At 39.2% G+C, this 21,302-nt stretch overlaps 1 protein-coding gene across 19 annotated transcripts in view; it reads left to right on the plus strand.

The window, feature by feature from the left end:
• LIMCH1 (LIM and calponin homology domains 1) overlaps positions 1-21,302 on the plus strand; it is a 311,556-nt gene that overhangs the window by 268,279 nt on the left and 21,975 nt on the right. For 14 of the 19 annotated variants that reach the window (XM_036908561.2, XM_036908570.2, XM_036908565.2 and 11 more), the window contains 5 exons: positions 921-1,136; positions 9,333-9,423; positions 10,564-10,727; positions 14,327-14,432; positions 18,546-18,586. In XM_036908561.2, coding sequence (XP_036764456.1) covers positions 921-1,136; positions 9,333-9,423; positions 10,564-10,727; positions 14,327-14,432; positions 18,546-18,586 — 618 coding nt within the window. Of the gene's footprint in view, positions 1-920; positions 1,137-9,332; positions 9,424-10,563; positions 10,728-14,326; positions 14,433-17,778; positions 17,854-18,545; positions 18,587-21,302 lie in introns of all 19 variants that reach the window. The other 5 variants (XM_057502178.1, XM_036908574.2, XM_036908560.2 and 2 more) reach the window with 1 other exon arrangement.

A 21,302-nucleotide genomic window follows, 5' to 3' on the forward strand; every position in this document is an offset into this window, starting at 1 on the left:
GTACATATATTAATCCACAAAATCCCCATGAAGCACTATCACAAAAGTGCGGTTATTATAAAGTTTGCAGATGAGGAAACAGAGCACAGAGGATAAGACACTTGTTGAAGATTAAGTGGCTGGTAAGTGTTAGAGCCAGGATTCAATCTTAGGCTGCCTGACGGCAGATCCTCTTCTCATAACCTTTCTACATACTGCTTCAAACTTCAAGACAGTTCTAGATGCCTTTCAATAAGCCAGACTAACCATCCTCTGCCCCTCCTTTCTTGCTCTCACCACCTTCCCTAGACGTGGGTAGAAAACAAAAATATTTTAATATGCATCGCCTGTTTTTCTTGGAAAAGTTGGGATTATGAAATTAACTACAAATAGGGATTTGCTGGAACATAGCATAGAATCAGGTTCCTCACCTTCCATTACAGCTTCAAAAAAAAATACCCACTGTCCCCATACCACATGATAACCTATAAATAAAATATTCCTGATCTGAGGAGGGATCCACCTAATTTATATGCTAACCAGAAAAAGAAAAACCGAAAAATTGTGAAATAGCAAGCAGAACCTAAATGAAAAATTGCTGGAACTCAAATACATGGCATGTATGTACACTTAAGATTCCTTGATTTTCTATGCTTTAATCTGAATTCCTAATTTTTCTATGCTTTTTAAACACACTGTAAGATCAACATGAAATGTAATCTAAAATAAAGTGGCCTGAGAAGGCTGGTGACCTTTTAAGGAGACATTAAAGATGGCATTTATGGGAGTCCTGATTTCTAGAATCGAAGCATGAGAGACCTTATTTTTTGTTGGACTATGGTTATTAAATAATAATGTGTAACAGTGATGTTAAACACATTATTTTGTTATAGGCTTTCTTTGAGGAATAGCATGTTTTTTGTTCATTCTGGTTTTTATAGGTAGATGGGAAAGTCAGCATGAATGGAGAAACAGTTCATGATGATGAGGAAAAGGACAGAAAGTGTCCCACAGTGGTCCTAGCCCCCGCATTAACCAAATCCCAGATGTTTGAAGATGTGGCTGGAGTACACAGGGCCCCCGTGGAACTGAAACAAGACAACAGTGGCATTGAGATCAACATAAAGAAGCCACATTCTGTCCCCTCAGAGCCAACAGTAAGAATCAAGTTTTTTTTCCACTTTGGGGTAATTGAAAATCTTGGGTTAAATAATCTGTTTTAAAAATAAATAGGTCTTCATAATGATCATTCCTACGTGGGTGTATTATTTTGCTCAGGCTGTGGTAACAAAGTACTACAAACTGAGTGGCTTAAGTAACAGAAATGAATTGTCCCACAGTCACGCTAGCTACAAGCCCCAAATCAAGGTGTTGGCAGGATGCTCCTTTCCGCTGGCCAGGAGGGAGAATCTGTTCCCTGCCCCTCTGCGCACTTCAGACGGGTTGCTAGCACTGTGGCATGCACTGGCCCATAGATGCACCACCCTGATCTCTGCCCCCTTCTCCACATGGCATTCTCCCTGGGTGCTTGTCTGTGTCCATAGTTCCCCTTTTTATAAGGACCCTAGTCATGCTCAATCAGGGGCCCACCTCCACTCCAGTATGACCTCATCTTAATTTGACTAATTACATCTGCAACAATCCTATTTCTGAATAAGGACACAGGCTAAGACACTGGGGGTCAGGACTTTAACATACGAAGTGGGCATTGGTGGGGAGAGGAGCACAATTCAACCTTATCTGCAGGGTTTCACAGAAATTGTAACACAATTTATGAATAAGAAAACCTTTTTCTTGCCTTCACATTATTGGTATCTAGTGTTAAATCTCTAAGACACCTCTTTTTTTTTTTCCTGTGTGTTTCCCATCAGACTTATTAATAAAATATAAAAGTAACTGGTGCCATCAGAACCTGGCTTCCCATCCTTAATGATATATTTAAAATTTTAAAGGGTATCTTTCTTATTAGTTAAGAAGGTGGTCTTGTTTATTAATTAAAAAAAACAAAAATAGTAAGTTTTTTTTATTAGCTTACCCCCTTCAATTCAGAGTAATTGGAAGCAACTGCTGAATGGCCAAGTTGAACAATGTAATGCAAGAACAGCAGAAGAGAGAACTCAACGTGACATTATACTTGCTGGTTTGGAGTACAAAATACAATCACAAAGATTAGGCTTTCTTAGATCTTTCAGCAGAAAGGCTCATGCTGGTTTTGCTGATCAAACCCAAACTTTCACTACCACAGAGGCAGCCCGGCTTTTAGGGTGCAAGATGGACTCTGCTCAACCTCATTTGTCCTCACCACAGGCTGCTTTCTGCAGTTTTAATTTATAGCGTTTGGGTGGGAATTATAAAGGATGCAAAACACTGTCAAGGTTTTTCCCCAGCGCCTAGGAAGGTTTGGCCCAGAGGGAAACTTGTCTTCCTCCAGGCTGACTTAGATGCCCCAGCTAGCTAAAGCCACCCAAGCAGACTGGATGTCATTTTTCTTATCTCCGGGATTTGTCTTTTGAAGAATAAAATATATTTTCTTAGAGGAGCTGAGAGGAAGTGATTGCTCCCTGCAGTGCTCAGGCCCTGTGAAAGAGATTCAAAATGGAATAGACGGAAATAATTTCCTCGCTGTAGTAACGTATTTGCTGGTCTCCAGGAACAAAGTTTTGTGATCCAGGCAAACGCCAAGTCTCCCCACCTGGAATTTAATTTCCCATTCATTTGCATAAATGTTACCATCTCTGAAGAGTTCTTACAAATTATGATAAGATGGACTATTGAGTTCTGGCAGTAGCATAGGAACTTTACTGCTAGACTCAACAGTGACTTATCCCCTTAAATTTAAATTACAAGTACCCCAAATTAATTAGTGGTGAAATTGCTTTTTTGAGACAGTTAGTGATTCTATTCTTATTTCTCTTTTGCCACACTTAACAATAAGCATTTCCTAACTTTCCTTCATAAATACCTTTCCATGACTCAATTTGGCTACTAAATCTGGTCACAGTCCCTTTGCACAAACTGTCTAACACAGCTCTTTCTCACTGCACTTTGGGAAGACAACAGAGAAGGGGCCATGCTTGTCTTGTGACACCTGCCATGTAACAGAAGTGCACAGGGGTCACTCGGTCCCAGCAGATTTTGATTCTGGGAACAAACCCTAAGGGCTCTGCTATCAGGTACATGCCTACTATCTACCTCTCACCAGTTCTACCCTCTGTCCATCTTGTTGTTTGAGTTTGACAGAAACCCTGCCCTTGGCTGAAAAGGTTTTATTCCTGACAGAAGTTAAAAAGAATAAAGGAAGAGACTGAATGGTGTAATGCCTAAACTTCCTAAATCAACTATTTAATCTCTCTCATTTTAAGTTTTTAGCACTTTGGGGAAAAAAGCTTTTCCTATCCTATATAAGATCTATGGTATTAAGCACAGGACTTCTCAAACAGAAGGAAAGGGCGTTTTGTTTGTTTGTTTTTTAGACCAAGAAAGCCTACCTTTAAAAATATACTCATTCTCAATAATTACTAATTTTCTTATTTTTCCAATAAGCAAATTTTTAAAAAGTAGCCTATTTTCTTTTAACACCAGGCACTTCCCACTTTACTAGTAGTTGCACTACTCAACACCCTAAAAGCAAAGAGAAGATGGATTGTACGATTTCACAATTGATTACCTATCTCTAAAGGTATCTTGTTTTAAGAGAAGCAAAACTAAGGAGCTGAAAGAACTCATTTTATTTCAAAAGTTTATACAGAATAACAAGGAAAGCACCAAACAAAAGGTGGCAATAGGGACTTTCTTCCCAGAAGCCAGCCTGGTTGCAGGCAGCCTCAGGATGCAGGTCCGACCTCAAGGAAAGGCCTGGGAGTCTCTCCTTCTGTGTATCTCTTCCTTGGAAAAACTGCCTCATTGGGAGTAATTTCTAGTTCCGTAAATCCTAGTGGTTCTGAATAAATGGTAGCATTTATTTGCCCTGTCTGTAGTACTCTTGGCTCTCGAATTAACTATGGCAGGGGCTATTACCTTATTTCCTGGTAACTACCTCTGTACATCTATTAGCCTAGAGCCAGGTTATTAGCTGTACTACACAAAATTTTGGCTCATTACTGAATAGTCTTCATGCTCGCTTACACATTCAGAACATGTTATCCCAAGAGTGGTTGTAAAACAATCTCCCCTCCAATAAACCTACTCCTAGTTTTACTTCCTTCTTCGCCACATTCCAAGAAAAGCACGTCTTGACTGGGTTACAGACAGTATATTCCTGTTGAAATATAATTAATTCAACAGAGCAAAATATGGTGACCAGCTGAAAACGGGGCTGCCCTTCAGAGCCTTCCAGGGCTTGATACCAGCTTGGACCTGAGTTGCTGTTTCTAATTCATTTGCCCCATTCTGTGGGGCTATCAAAGGAATAGTGTTCTCCTTTTTAAATAGTGTCTTTCTTCCAAAAACTGCATTCCCGACAGATACACTCTTTACAGAGGAGTAGCCTCCCCCACCACTAAAATGTCACAGTTCCCTCTGGGCGATCTGGAGCCATTCAAAGGGCGGAGCAGCAGCAGGCAGGAGCCGTAACTAAGGCTGTGAGGCAGGGCAGCTGAGAAGGACGTGGGGAGACTCCGCGGGGGACAGGGTTGGAGTGTCAGCCTCCCGAGCCAGCAGGATGATTTTGGTACGACATTATGTCATCTCTTTTGTTTTCTTCTACCTCATTTTTCTCATTTGAAACTCTTGGGACCATGGCTGTTTAATTTTAGAAACAGATCCAAATTAAGTTCGGCTTTTTTTTTTAATGCTCTGGCTGTATCTAATGATACCAGCAAATTCCAGATCATCCTCAGTTGAATGACCTTTAAGGGGGTGAACTGGTTACCCTGCCAGCGGTTGCCTATTACCTCATACACATGAGTTAAGGACCTGCCCTCTATCCCGTCTTTGAAATTAAAAAAGGAAACTCATGAATTTGCTGAGAACGAAATTTTCATAAAGCCACTAGAAATGTATATAAAATAATATTTAATTAAGTGCTGGATAATAAGGTCAAAAGATGGAAGGGGTATAAGATGCAAAGAGAAGGTAATGTCATTGTAGGTTGGGGTTAGTTGAGAAGGTTTTGTATGGGTTGTGGATTTTGAAACTTGACCTTAAGGGTGGGCTTTGCATTGGAATGCAAAGGAGGGAAGCAGGCTCTTCCATGTGTTGGGAATAGCAAAAGCAAAGGTGTGGGCAGTGGTGAGGAGCCCACAGAGGACCCCAAAATGGGATTCTAGGGCTAAGAGGTGATGGGGCAACTAGATGCTATACACTTCAAGCAGAGCAGCTAGGTGTCCCAGGGACCCTCCTAGTTACCCCTTAGATGAACTTATCCATGGTTTCAGATACCTGTGGTCTACCACAGTCTGGAAGCCGATGATCCTCCTTCTGATGTATCCTCAGAAGGTCAGTATAGCCTAGCACTACGTCACAATACTTATGCTATTCATCTCACTTCATCTCATCACTTTTGCATCTTATCATCTCACATGATCACAGGAAGGGTGAGTACAGCATAGCAAGATATTTAGAGAGAGAGAGACAACAGTCACGTAACTTTTATTACAATATATTGTTATAATTGTTCTATTTCATTATTAGCTATTGTTACTCTCTGTGCCTAATTTATACATTCAACTTTATCATGGGAATGTGTATATAGGAAAATACGGTATATGTAGGATTTGAGGCATCCACTGGGGGTCTTGGAATGTATTCCTCACAGATAAGGGGGACTTCTCTATTTCCTAGTGGAAACCTAACAGTTTTTTTACATCCCAAGATATTCTGTAAGTAAATCATGTCATAGCACAAATACAGATTTCTAGAATCCAAGATTGGAAAAGAATTTGGAATGTATTCTCATCTGATCACTAATTTATCTTGTTTAGTGACCTACAGAAAGATGTTTTATGTCTCCCTCCAGTGTTTTCTCAATCCACTGTGGGTCCTGTTTGTGTCTGAATCTCTTCTTTCTTCCATGGTACCTAAAATGACCCTTTCCTAAAATACTTAAAGTACTCCATGCACAAAGTCAAAGATCTAACCCCACATAAGCCTCAGTGTATATTTAAATAAGGACAATAGTATATGCATCACATGGTTATTGTAAGAAGTCATGTATCTAGAGCACTTAGCATGACATCAAGGCAACTCATAGACAGAGGTGCTCTTTGATTATTTCTAATATTGTCATACACAAAATGGGAGAAAGAAAATTACATCATATTTTTCAGAAACCTGAAGAGATACTAGGTGTAAAGTTTCTTAGGTTAAAGTAAAATTGCCAAAATTACCATCTTGAGTAGATGTGAATTTCAAACAAATGAGATAAATTCCTTGTCACTGTCCAACTCAGCTTGTTAGTCGTTCCGGTTGTAATTATCTAAGAAACATGTGATGTGAGCAGCTTTTTCCAAAAGACGATCACCCTTGCAGATGCTCATGATTCTTCCTGCTGCTCTTTTTCCTTCTCCTGTTACTCACTTTTCCCAGTTCTGGTTTCCCTCTGCCACCTAGACACCTAGGACTCCCACCCAGTGACCTTTCTGTCACTCCAGTCCGTGACTGTTGGTCAGCTCCCTCTTGCCAGCTCATCCCAAATGATGTCGTGCAAGCCTTCCCTGCTAGCCAGAACCTTCCCTCCAGGTTTCTGGCAATTCTCCCTCATTGACCAAGGGCCAAACTCAGCTACTAGGTATTTAAACTACTTCATCTGCTTTTCTCAAACTGAGTAACAAGGTAAGTATGTTTTTTCCTTGATAAAGCTCTAGGCTCTCCTCTTGAAAATTCAGTGTTTCACATATGTTTTCCAATCCTGGAAAACAGACAATCGGATCTTTCTTGAAACATTTCATTTTGCAGTGAGGGCAGAGGAAAAGCATTTGAGTAGGTGCTGTTTTCCTTACAACTGAGACCAACTGCAAATTCCTTTTAGATGGCAAATGTCAGCAGGCATTTCTTTAGAAACTGTTTTTCTCCAGCAAGAAGTAGTTGTAAGACTGTTAGATGTAATGCTCTTTAGAAGTCATTAAAGATATTTAGGTACAGGAGCATTTACATTTACAGATTTCAAGAAAGAATACATAAGGGACAATAAAAAAATCAAACCTAACTCAGCTAGATCAGAGCATGATGTTGTCTGAAAAGTTTAAGGCAAAAAGAAAAAGTTGAAGGGATGGAGAGGTGAATTCTCCATGTAGATCCTCTTTCATCCAGTAAAAACCAGATATTTGGAGATATAAAAGTGAAAGGGGAAACACATGCATGGCCTGTGTGGCACTGAGGCATGGGGCCAAGACATAAATAGACTGATTTTGCAGGCCTGTGTCCAAATAAGTTATTCAAGACTGGAGCCAGTAAATCAGAGTCAAAGAATAGTAGCTCAGTATCAAGCTGTGGACATTACATCTTCCAGCCTCTAGCAGTTCAATGATGGGTCCAAGTTCTCAAAATGCCTATGTCCTAGAAACAAGATCACCCAAGCCCTAGGTCTAAGGATGGTTCCTGCCTTCCTGCTTTGTATTTCCAATTCGTTCTCTAGTGCTGCTGTCTGGGCCAGTCCCCCACCAAGATTCTTGTTAAAATGAGCAGCCAAATGCCAGATAGGTTGTGCGGCTAGACCATGTCCCTCTCAAGCCAGGAAACTACCACCTCCCACCCATGGCCGCAGAGCTAAGCCTGGCACGAGAGCCAGCTTGGATCAGCCTCTCAGTCAACGGGAAGCCAACTCCTGGCTTAGGCTCCTGTAACCTTTCTGTGCTCTTATTCATTCGTGTCCAGGGATATGTTTTCATTTGCTTGTTTTCATTCTTGAGACAGTGTTACCAGCTGGAGAAGGAAAGGCTTCTCCTCTGTTCAGATGTAACCAAAGGAAATTATGGGTCAGAAAGTGCATTTCCCAGCAAGACAGGTTTGTTTTAGGCAAATCTCTGATTCTGGCAGGACTAATTATAACTGCCAACTTTGAACTCATTTCCTTTGAAATAATGATGTGAGTGCAAAAGCAATAAGCCTTCAGGATAGAATATCTATCCCATATGGATGGAGCAAGTTAAACCAGCTTTGGGGATTACCCTTGATTACATACAGTGTGTGTGTGTGTGTGTGTGTGTGTGTGTGTGTGTGTGTTGCAGAACATAGACAATTAGAAAGAAAATATAAACTACCTATTACTCCAACTACTCAGAAATTAATGCTAGGTTTTTTAATGTTTCCCTTTTCCCCTTTTTTCTCAGTATATATAAAATACTTTTTAAATGAGCTCATGTTATTCAAATTGTGTTGTAGCTTCCCTTTTCTCTTAATTTATCCTGAATATTTTGCTAGTAACAGTCTGATTTTGATGACTAGTATGTATTTAAACTAAGCTTGAGAGTATAAATTCTATAAATAATACATAAGACATTTGCTTGCCTCTTATGGAATACATAGCTGCTCTCTGCCAGGTACTGTGCTGGGCCCCTGCTCCCTCAGAGCTGAACTGGATCAAAAGATGTGAGATGAGCTGATGGCTGGGGGCAGGTGGAGGAGAACAGTTGACATTTTAGGAATGACCCACATTTTGATGAAAAAAAAAAGGAATAACTGTAAAAGAGAAGAGAAGAGAAGAGAGAGAGACTGACTGACTGATTGAGTATGAGAACTCAGGCTATACAGAGCTGTTGAAAGCCCAGGAAGGAAGATAATGCCAAGAATAAGGTCCACAACAAGTAGTGACTCTATAGCATCTCACTGCACTGATAGTGACTGCAAGGGGGTGGTGGGAAACTTGATAATATGGGTGAATGTTGCTCATGTGAAACCTTCATAAGACTGTATATCAATGATACCTTAATTAAAAGAAAAAGAAGAAGGTTCACAGTGCTAAGAGCCACAGGCATCCATGTGGAAGACAAAACTACTGAGAGGTTAATTGTAACCTTAAAAAATGTTTTTCACTAGTGATGTGACCCTAAGCCAAACTTAAAGGCGTTTGGTAGCAAGAGGGTGGTAGCTATGATTTTGACAATTTGGTTGGAAAAGGAAAGTAAAAGTGGGGGTGTGCATGTGAGGCAGTCAGAGGAGGAAGGAGGTAGTAAGCGCATGTGTGCGCTGCTGCCCAGCACCTCAGCACCCCTGTTCTTCACAGAATGAGTCCTGTCGGCGAATCCAGCCTTCCAATCAGGAAGCTGCCTAGGCAATAGAGAATAAGAAATTCATATAGGCAGCTCACCTCATTGGCCTAAAACTCTTATTCAAAAAAGAAAGAAAGGAAGAATCCTGTTACCTTTTAGAAGCTTCAGAGGAATAATTTACTCAAGGCAGGGGTATCTTTTTTTCAGGCAACCACTGAGGGAACTGAACCAAACAGACAAGAAGATGAGAATGACGGTGAAAAGCCAGAAGAAGAGAATACAGGACTTGCCTCATCAGGTTTGTTTCGTAATTGACTAGTTTTAAGGAAAATCATGATACATCTTAAGATGTAATTGAAATAGAGTCAATTTCTGCTACTGAGCCGCGGAAAGGTAGTTAACCCGGCTCTGTAACTGATGCGGCTGTGCCGCCACCTAGAGGTTGTCTGGGAGAATTAGGACCGTAGTATTTATTTTGCCATATAAAACAACAGGAGCCCATGCTTTTTGGCTACCTTGTTTTGTTTTGATGAAGAGGTATATCTATCATTATAAAGAAGATGATATTTACCCACACAGTACCACCAATAGATAAACAAAAATATATCATAAAAGTAGATGCTGAAATGATAAAGTTGGTGAATAGTTTGAAAGAATAAAGTAATGCCACAAATATGGACAGTGATGTGAATAGAGACACACTGTTCCCTAAAGTAATGTTTCCCAATACTCTCGCACTTGTTTTGATAACCATAAAAATCTCCCACCCTCTTATAATACTATATTATCTTTAAATGGCATTTGAAAATAAATGTCACTGCTAAAAATTTTAACAAATGCTTTTTCAAACTAGATTGCACCTCCACATTTTGAAATGCTCCCTCAGGTGGTGACTTTTCTGCCTGCTCTAAAGTGTCCATAATTTTTCATTATATATCAGAGAACACCTCATCTTAATTTCATTATATATACCATGCAATCCTTAACACATTCTATTCTGAAAATGTGATTTTACAAGGAGCACTGAAATACAAAAGGTAGAGTGAGGCTGCCACAGCTATAGACAATTCGGTTAGAAATTGTCTATAGCTGTTCTCTCATCCAGGCCAGCTATCGCAATATTTCATGCCAGCATTTTATTTCATGTTGTGTTATTCGTATGTTATTTACTGTGACCCTTATTCAGAAGTTAAGTTTTCCATAGTGGGGTTCGTGGATGTATTTTATGTTGCTTGATTTTGGGTTTTTTATGACATTGCAGAAGAGCCTGGAGAATTCTGGCATCCTAGGCTCTTTTATACATATTATCACACTGTAATCCAATTTCTTATTGCCCAGGGCAGGATATGTACTCAGTGTATTCCATGGCATTGTAGGATAAATGGTCCTTTATATGGTTTTCTTCTTCTTCATGTTTCTGAGTGTAACTCTATTTCAGAGCCACAGCATTTTACGACGACTGTGACTCGATCCAGCCCAACTGTGGCCTTTGTGGAGTTTTCCTCCGGCTCCCAGCTAGAGAATGATGTGCCAGAAGAAAAAGGCCAGAAGAAACTGGAAAATGAAATGAGTGGAAAGGTGGAGTTGGTGCTGTCCCAAAAGGTGAAGTACACAGAGGACAAAAGCAGTAAAATCCAAAATGAGCTTGGCTTCATATGGCAGCTGGCTGCCACGGTGGCACTTGTTCAAATGAAGATTTATTTTCTCTTCTAATATGTTTTCCTTATCTTTAATCTGAATGGTTTCTAAATACAAATATACTACATATAGTATTGTTTATTGTAAAAAATATAAGTACACATATAAAGATAAATGTATTCATTTATTTGGGCTGCTATAAACAGAATACCATAGATTGGGTGGCTTATAAACAACAGAAATTAATTTCTCCCTGTTCAGGAGGCTGGGATGTCCAAGGTCAAGGCACGAGCAAATTTAGTGTCTCATGAGAAGCCACTTCCTGGGTCACAGACAGCCGTCTTCGTGGGGTGTCCGCACGCGGCACAGGGGCTGGAGGTGCTCTCCCGAGGCTCTTTTACAAGGGCACTAATCCTGTTCATGAGAGCCGAGCCCACCAGAGGCCCCACCTCCTAATACCATCATTTTGGGGGTTAGATTTCAACAGATGAATTTTGGGAGGATACAAACATCCAGCCTACAACTATATGTTTATAATTTATATTTGTGATGTGCAGGTAAATATGTAACAAATCTATCAAGTAATATGTGTAAATACATTAAAAGTCATATATAAATTTAAAAATAGAGAAATAGAGCAAGAGAAAAAATCACAACCTACCACTCTATCAGTAACAATTGGTGTATAGTGGTACATATATATTCTTTCAACATCTTTTAAAATTTATTTTAAATAATTTTTAATTATACAGAATTATATACATTTAAAAGAAAAGTATAAGTAAGTTATAAAGCTTTGCTTTGTGATTAAGTTAGTTTGCTGTCATGAGTTTTCTTATTTGCAGCTTTCTAAATGTTCTCTTTCCAATATTTATTTGTTTTATAGCTCTGATACTTCTGATGAACTTGGACTTGAATAACAAGGAAACTAGAAAGTTATTATTCTGATGTAATGGGTTTTGATGCCTTGTTTTTATTAAGTTTCTTCCTTGTTTGGAGTCTTATCCATTCATATTAATTTGGTTTATTTTCATGCACAGAGTCTAAAAGTCTTCATCTTTTATACTAGTTGTTCAAAACCTTGCCTACCCTTTAGAATTTAAAAAATAACAAGCACACTCCATATCAAATAAACCAGAATCTTTTGGGGCAGGGCCTGGGCAAGCATCTGTATTTTTTAAAAGCTCCCCCTATAATTCTAATGGGCCACCAAAGTAGATAACCACTGACTTGCATATTGTCATACTTTATGTGGTGATATTCCAACTTTAAAAATTAACCCTCAATTTGGATGTGACTTTAGAGTGAAAATTTTAACACTTCTAGTTTTGGTTCATCTATTATTTATTCAGTCAATACTAACTGTGCGCCTACTATGTACCAGGCACTGTATCAGACCCTGGATATTCAACAAGACACAGCCACTAGCCTTAAGGAGCTGAGAGTGCTGAGGCCTTGGTAGAGCCTCAAAATGCCTATTGCCTTGATGCCTTTTGGGGATTTCAGACTCTAGCTATTCCCATTTTTATATGTACAGGATGAAAGAATGGCCTGGAGGTCTGAAAGGAGGAACCAAACTGTGCAAAATAGTTGGGGACAGGCAGGATTTCCTTCCTGCCTTTGCAGATTTTGCTTTATCCATATTAACGCTTGTAAACATTATTTATTTAATACTCTCCCACATTTAGTTTTTTCCCCATTTAAATGCCTTTAAATTCAATACCACAACTAAAAAGTATTCATCTGCATCCCTCATCTAGTAACCTCATCTGTGTGATCCGTCTTTGGGCCACCAGTGTCATGCCTACCCTACTATGGAAAAAATTGTTTTCAGGGGTTCTTAACTCTCTGTGTGTGTGTGTGTGTGTGTGTGTGTGCGCACGTGCACGCACACATGTGCCCTGGACCCTTTGGCCATCCGGTAATCATTATTCTCAGAATATTTTTAAAAGCATAAAATACACAGGATTCCCAAGTTTTCCTTGATGTCAAATGGTACCAAGTTCATACACCTCTGGAATTCTGTTCTGTGGCCTTGGGATTAAGAATCTCTCTAAATTGATTAGCAAATGGAATAACGGCCTTTGAACCCAGTCCTTTTCTTGTGCCATGTGAATCTCTCCCCTCTTCTGCCCCTGTTACATTGTTAGCTGTTAGAGAAAGAGAGAAAGGTGATCACAGGGGTTGCAATAACTTTTGTTCACTGACCTCACTTGAGGGTTATCTTTATAAAACAAAGTGCCCACGAACACAGGCTGACCTTTTCACATAGTGGTCATTTTCTGCTGATTATTGACTGTTTCATTTACAACTAGGCATTATCTGAAACATGGTTTTGTCTGAGTCAACTACAGAGGAGACGATATGAGGTTAAGATCTGAGGGTTTTCCACTTTGGTATGTCTAGGCATTAGTGTTTGCTGTGTGTTTAACAATGAAGTTCCTTTGGACATCTAGTTGGCCTCTGAAATGCAAACTGAAGTTATTAACTGTATTTTCTTCATGATTCCATTAGGGTTGAATATATTATTCATAAAGAAAACTAAAATCTATGGAGAAAAAATTCTAGACATTAAATTATCCTAAGGATCAAATCATAGATCAGCTTAAATTAAACAGGTACTCTATGGCCTCACTTGCCCTATTGGCTATCAAATTAATCTTTGGTGACACAGCCACCAGCCCTAGTAAATCAGAGGAAGTCCTGTAAGCAGCAGAAAGGACATGAATTGATAGGTCATGCTCCTCATTCAGATCTTTGCTCAGAGTCTACTGACTCTTATTTTAGATACTAGTTTGGTAATCTGGTCTTTGAGCAACCAGTTGATTAGAAGCAACAAATCAGGAAGGTGCTTCTACCAAAGGCCAGACTGGGGAGAAACAAAATAAAATTAAATGGCCATAACAAGAAAAATCCATTTTTACGAAGCAAACATAAGAATGTTTGAAGACTGTGATTTGAGGACTGTGTACTATAAAGACAAGTGGTTTAACATGCTTCAAAGGCCCCCTAAGGGTGTCATTGCTATGGCACTGTTTTGATAATGTTTATTTATAATAAAGCTTCTTCGTCGTTGATGTGCTTTGCATAAATTTGTGAGAGGTTGTGTAGTGTCTTGAGAATAAAATCCCATTAGAAAGCAATATTACTTAAATTTTAGCACTTATATGGTAAGATTTATTTTTAATCTTATATGGAACATCTCACTTCTGGGTATCACAAATACAGTATTACATCATATGGGGAAGAGAATATATGATTGATCAGTAAGAAAATGAGATGGAGTGATGTAAAATCATAAAAAGGGAATACTACCTTCTGGGTTTGAGAAAAGTGATCATCAAATTTTTATGCTCTAGTTTGAGTTCTCTGAAATATTGACCTCTATATTAACGTAGAAGGCATGAAAGGGGTTTGAGAAAGGGGCAAACATTTCCATTTAAAATTTAAATATTTGGACTTATTGACTTATGTAACAGCCATGGATCCTTAAATTTTATTTTACCTGTGCTTGTGTTAATGGACAATACTTGTAATGCTTATGTCTATTGCTCATGATCCAGGTGGTAAAGCCAAAATCTCCAGAACCAGAAGCAACCCTGACATATCCATTTCTGGACAAAATGCCTGAAACCAACCCATTACATTTGCCAAATCTCAATTCTCAAGGTAAAGAGAAGGAACTGTTTTATTTTAGTTTTACATGTTCTTGGTAAAATATTCTTGATTTTAAAGGAAGATTATTTTCTGGATGTTGATGTCCCTTTTAGCCATGGTGTTTGCCAGAGCCCATTATGGCTGAATTAATAACTTAAGAATGAAAATCTGGAGCTTCAGTGTATTTAGCCAAGCCAAGAATCCCAGCTGCCAAGACCATTCCATCAGCCACACACTCTAGGCATCATAGGACCTACACAAGTGTTTGATACTTTAAAATAATTTTACTAGCTCTAAAATGTTTTTAAAAATTACAAAATAAAAATTCAAAATTCAATAACTTTAATAAAAAGCTTATAATCTTAATTTTACATCAGCTGCATTAATTGTTAATTATAATCTTTATAAAATATTCATTTAATCTGACAATGGTTTGGGAAGAAAGTGAGATAGATTTTCGTATTCAGTAATAATTCCTGGGCGTATATGATGATTACTGAGAAATCATTCACAATCATAGATTAAACCTGTTACTTATAACCAGAAACTTTAATCTTTCCAAAAATTCTTTATAGCAAAAAATATATAGGTTGAGGATATATTATAATATTTTCCATGTGTTTGATACATTTTAAGATGTTCAACATATTGTAGGGAGGGGTGGCCTCTAAAAACATGTGAGTCTAGGGCCTATGAAGGTCTTAAAATGGCACTGATATTGCAAATATCTTTTAGGCCAAGTGTATTGGTTGTGAATTCAACCCTTTACTCTCTAAAAGCCCAATTTGAATTCCTTTATCCTGGGAAGAAACTCAGTCACCAGAAAGGAGCCCTAGGGATGAGAATAATGCTGGGACAGGTCCTGAGAATTTCGAGAGCCATAGGGACTGTTACTCAAAACAGACCTCTGGGCTTTATGGGAGTGAGTTCTCTCTCTAGATGTAAAAACAGCTAGAGTTCAGGGGCAAAAATAGCAAGGTTTCTTGTTTTTCTTTTATAATGTACTTTCACCAGCACATTTTATAGGTTTATCAGTCCAGGCAAAGAAAGGACAGTATAGGGTTACTGTGGCTGGGGATTTATTTTTACTTTTATTTTCAAGGATGGGCAGCTATCTGGGGCCACTATTGGCAGAATCTGAGTTAGATTCATTGGCCTTTGTTGCCTGCTGGGAGATAAGTTGGGCTCTATCTCCATAACAGGAAGTACTTGAAAGGGAATTAATTAGTAGATGTACTGACGATCACTAGTTTCTTAATGTGGAAACAAGTTCAATAATGTCTTCAAAGCATTTGTTTACATTTGTCAGCCCTACTGTCCTAGAGGGATTGATGAAAATGAAATCTCATAACTGGGCCAGCAATTGGCCATATTTAGACAGATTCTCATGCTGCCCTCTCTCTAGCACTTTTTAATTGTGTAGAGTAATACAGAGAGGAAATAGATACTTTAAGCAATATTAATTCATTTTGTTGTCTTACATATTTTTACACATTTTATTACCTGTGGTAAGGCATTTTGATTTTTAAATACTGAATTATGGGACTTTACATGATGCTTTATCTAAGTTGAGTGACTAAAAAATAAAATTTGGTAGCATTAGAGCATTTCAAACATTATTCTTCGAGATAGAATTATATTTGGTATATACCTGTTCTATACTCTTGTCTGTTTCACGGAAGCTGTTATTATAGCTACAGGCTCTGGAGACAGAATGCCTGTATTTGAATTCTTGCTCATCTAGTTCTTAGGGATGGGATCTTGCCAGCCAAGTACTCCCTAATCTCTATTCTCCACCTGTAAACTGGAAATAATAATAGTACCATCCTTACTGAGTACTGAAAGAATTAAATGACATAAACCAAAACGAAAGTTTAGCTCAACACCTGTCCCAGAAAAAACATTAATAATATAATCTAGTAGTTGCAGAACAGTTAAAGGACAGAGCAAGATGTGAGGCAGAAGTAAACTATTCTTAAATGTTTTTCTTAAAATAAAAGTGTTTATGTTGTGGAAATATGCCTTTAAGCAGTACTTTCAAACATGAGCATGTGCCAGGGTCCCCTGCAGGACTGGTTTAAACACAGATCGCTGGGCCCCACTCCTACCATGAGTAGGGCTGGACTAGGGCCAGAGGACTTGAATTTCTAACAGGTTCCCGAAGGTGATGCTGCAGATCCAGAGACCACACTCTGAAAACCACTGACTTGCAATAGGTGTTTGAATTGTGCACCAAGGACATTGCCAAGAGATATGAAAATAACAGTACTATTTGTTTGGAGTATATAAAGTTCCTATCTTTCAAGAAGCAAAAGCCCTTTAATAAATGTGACCTTAAAGGATATAATTTGTATTTAACTGGGAGGAGATGGAGGAAATATAGGGCTTTGCCCAGATATGAAGAGTCCGTGCACGTTTAAGTGATTAGCCCGAGGTCACAATCAAGTCCAAAGGTATAGGGTTAGGATCAGGAATCCTGGTGCCATTCCTAATACTCTCATCCCGACACAATGATACCTCACCCATTTCTATAAAGTCATATGTTTGTAGACTATCACACAGGCTCCTGAAGATCTATCTGTTAGTGGGCCCTAATGATAGTCCACAGATTTCCCTTAAACACACACCCACATGCCTAAATAGTATTTAAATACTCTGAAAACATTTGTAAAATGCATTTAAAGGTGAAAAATTTCCTTTTCTCAACTGTCTTCCAATAGTAGAAATATATCTTAGATTGGTATTTCAGGAAAATATGTGCATATTTTGAAAACTGATGTCTTTATTTGCATTGAGAATGATGACTGAGTAGCACAGCACATAGTTTAAGGATGCAAATGTGTGTGTTTGAATGAACTGTGTCTGTTTGATGCCACCACATTACACATAGACACAGACACATCCATTTGTTACATACATATATAGCTTGTGCCACAGACTTCCATATAAAACCTTTATAAAGCATATAAAATAATTGAACTCATCCCTGCTGTCTTTTATACTTTTCTAGTGTTCTCCCAAAGCAATGTAAACTGTGCATTTTGCTCTTACATAGCGTATCATCCTGTCATTTTGAGATTTAACATTTTAACAATATCACCATTAAGTATGAGCCTATAAAATTTCACCTAACACCAAGGAAGACAAGCAGTAACATAAACTGTCCCCTTCTATTGACTTTTGTCCATGTCTTCAGGTTTTGTATGCGTTTTATTGAGATTTTTTATAATTAAATTCTCTCACCCTCAGTTCACATAATGACTACAAACATCCTCTAGTACTTGTGAGCATGGTTCTGTTCAATTCTCACCCCAGTTTTTATGCTTTTCTGTTTGTTCTATCCTGCCATCTGTTCTAGAGTCACCTGGCTCTGCCAGCGTTCCGCTGAGAGTTCAGAACTCTTGGCGACGTTCCCAGTTTTTCTCCCAGTCAGGTAAAGTGCACACTGGGTAGCTGTCCTTTTTTTGTGCAAAAATCCATGTTGGGGCAACCAATGATGTCTGGTATTTTTCTTCATTTCTCACTTGAGAAAAAAATGCTTGTTTCTGACACAGTTAGCAAAGAGCTACTTTTGGTCACAGTACCAGTTATACTAAAAATTGGGGGGAAATTCCCAGAATTTTACTTTGATTTTGGAAATCCAAAGGAATAATAAAATTCACCTCCTTTTTTTATTGTTCTCTTTTCTTATTAAAACAAAGACTGGAAGTGTTCACCAGAAACTGGTAATGGTTCTCTTGTTAACTGTGTCACTCTTTACTCCCTGGATGATGGCTAGCCTCCCTCTGTGTGATACCTCTCCATGTTGGACAGTAAGGGAACTTGGCGATCAAGCCAAAATGCAAGTGCTTTCAAAACCAACACCTAACAGGGATAGTTTTTGCTTCCTGTATAGTCTAGTACTTGGTCCTAATTGATGTGATCAATCATACTACACTGCTCATAACTTCTTTCGGTGATGGGTACACACTGCTTCAAGAGGTCTGCTTTATTATGATTTTCTAATGCTCTTGGCTTTCAAAAAATTTTTTGAAAAATAGGAACCACACTCCACTGAGAGGATCAAAGGGAAATACAGTTAGAGGCTGCCCACATTTTGATCTTTTTTTCTTTCTTTCTGTACAGTGGTTTCTCCAAGCAGTGAGAAGTCACCTGTCACTACACCTGTAAGTAACTCACTTCAAGGAATAAGATCATGCATTTAGTACAATTTTATTTTATAAGGCATTTGCTGTGCTGAAAGAGGATTCAGTAAAAAATGGGGTCCAAGCTATTACAAAATAATTGAAAGCAGTGTATAATGCTGACAGGTGAATTATACAGGAAGATATGGATTATCATTATACAGTGTTATCACATCCTGAAACAAAATGGCAAGTGACTCGGGAAACTAAAATCTAAGAATGTGATGATAGGAATTAGTATTAAAATATGCGACTTTTACAGACATTCAAAGTCATTTTTTCAATGAGGACAGTACTTCAACATAGTGTACTGTTGGTGGGCAGGGCTCAGCCTAGTGTCTCTCTGACCCAGCTTGGGGACCCAAGCTGTCTATGTTGGACCCCTCCCCACCATCAGTATCTCAAATAATATTAACTGTACTTTAGTTTTCAGTTTTCATTTCAATGAAATTAAAATGTCAAGATACATGACACTGTAGAAATTCCTTGCTGCTGAATTAGATCTGAACACTCTCTGCAGAGCTGACTTATCCCTGAACTGAGTGTTTGCCATGCTGCCCTGCTATTCTTCTTTAAAAGCATTCTCCAGAAGCAATGTACACTGCATTATGCTCTTCCATAGCATGTCATCCTGTCATTTTGAGGCTTAACATTTTGCCTTCTGAAATTTCACCTTCTGACATTCCCACTGGGTTAGGAGATGTCGCCCCGTGGCATAATGAGCTGGAGCGTGTCCCCTGCGCCCTAAAGGCCTAGCCGCATGATCACTGCTACGCCTTTGATTCCAGAGCCACTAACCAGATGAGTCTGCCGGTGTTATATGACTTCTCTCACTTCATCTTCCTTGATTTTACAGTGAGATAATACACCTTCCTCTTAGGGGGTTGTGAGCTTTAATTGAAATAATTACACAGGAGCTTCTGACACAGCCTGATATGTAAGCAAATCCTCCCCAATGGCTAAACCAACAGGCCCACCCACCATAGTCAATACCAGTTCTTACTCGTAGGTAGATTGTCTCACTTTGGGAATTCCTAAGTGCCTGTGCAGAATGGAAAAGGGACCCATCACGTCACATAACCCTCAATATCTCCAGCCCCATTCCAGAACTCGTGACCAATTATGGAGGCTGTCTCCAACCAGTCCTGGGGGTCCTGAGTTTCCTGGGAAGTTAAGTACATCCAGAATGGATGGGAACCCCTGAAGGTCCCCAAAGCTGGCATTCATGGCACAGATGTGAAGAGTATAACATAACCCATTGATTTCCTCTTTAAATTACATGGGAACAACAGCACACCATAGCTCTTGTAACCCCTGGACCTGGACTGAGGTGGAGAAAGGGCACCCCAAAAAGATACATTTTTATTTCTGGTTTAGGAACGAGAATGAAAAAGAGACAAATTACTGACCTGTGTAAAAGTGAATTCTCTGAACTACCCAAATTTTTGACATCCTTTCAGTGATAAATAGTTCTTCCAAGAATGGAAAAGTGAAGGAAATTTGAAAATTAGACAAGCTTGAAGAGAAAGCAAGCATCTGAGTATGCTGACCTCCATGGGCTCAGGATACTTTTGGTCAGATATGGAGCGGCCTGGAGCCAGAGGATCAGGGCATCCTGTATGAAGGGGACGGAGATGCACTGCCCGGCATGAGACGGTTTTGTTCCTGTACTCAACAGACATTTACCACAGGCCCAGAGGTGCAAGGTCTTGGCCTCCTCAGGGGGGTAAAGGGCCCTTCCTGTCTTAGGGGAACCACTGGGCCAGAGGAAGACACAGATCTATAAACAGATGAGTTGTAGAGCAAAGTGGGTTAAATGCTCTCCATTCTGACTTCTCTGGTACCTTTTATATCTTTTTAATGACCGTTACCACACTGTCTTCTGGTGATCAGCCCCCGCTCCTACCCTCACCACACGTACCCAGTAGCTGGCATCCCCTCCTGGCCCATGGTGTGTGCTCAGCAAAGAGCCACCAAAGAAAGGAACATGGTCCGTTTTCCTTCCCTCTTGTTTATTGCATTGGCATCTTTCTCTTTCTCTTCTTCTGAAAATGCTCATTGTTTTTCTCTTGCTTTTTAACAAATGTTCTGTATTTCCTCCTGTGCTCAACGCTCTGGCCCTAAATGCCTTCCTCCTGCTCACTACCTTGCAGGCCCATTCCTGTGATTACCACCAGTGAAATCTGAAAATTACATGACTCCTAAATGCTGCTTTGTTTTCCTACTACTGGCCTTTCCGCACTAGGTTCTCTGTGGCTTTATTCACATAACCACACGCTTTCTTCTCAAAAGACTGAGGAAGGTCATGCCCCTGAGGGAGGTTCTGAACATTTAAACTACTTCCAGGCTTATAAGAAAAGACCCAGCTCAACCAACCTCCAACACCATCCGTTCCAAGAGAATTTCCACCTGGGGTCCACATTTGGATGACATCCTATAATCATCCAAGAAAATTGGGGGAACTTTGGATTACATAAAATGAGATAATTTTTCCCTGCACAACTTGTCAGAGCCTTTAGTATGCTAATGTGCAGTGTGACTCCCGAGGGGGGCATGTAAGAAGGATATTTCCCTGCCTTATTTGCCCACTATTCTTTTGTGGACATCACCCCCAACCATTTACAGGAACCATAGCAAAAGTACCAGTTGAGACTCACATTTCATGTCTAAATACATTAAAGTTATACATATTTATAAT

The sequence above is a fragment of the Manis pentadactyla genome, chromosome 5 (assembly GCF_030020395.1).
Source record: "Manis pentadactyla isolate mManPen7 chromosome 5, mManPen7.hap1, whole genome shotgun sequence".
NCBI classification, from domain to species: domain Eukaryota; kingdom Metazoa; phylum Chordata; class Mammalia; order Pholidota; family Manidae; genus Manis; species Manis pentadactyla.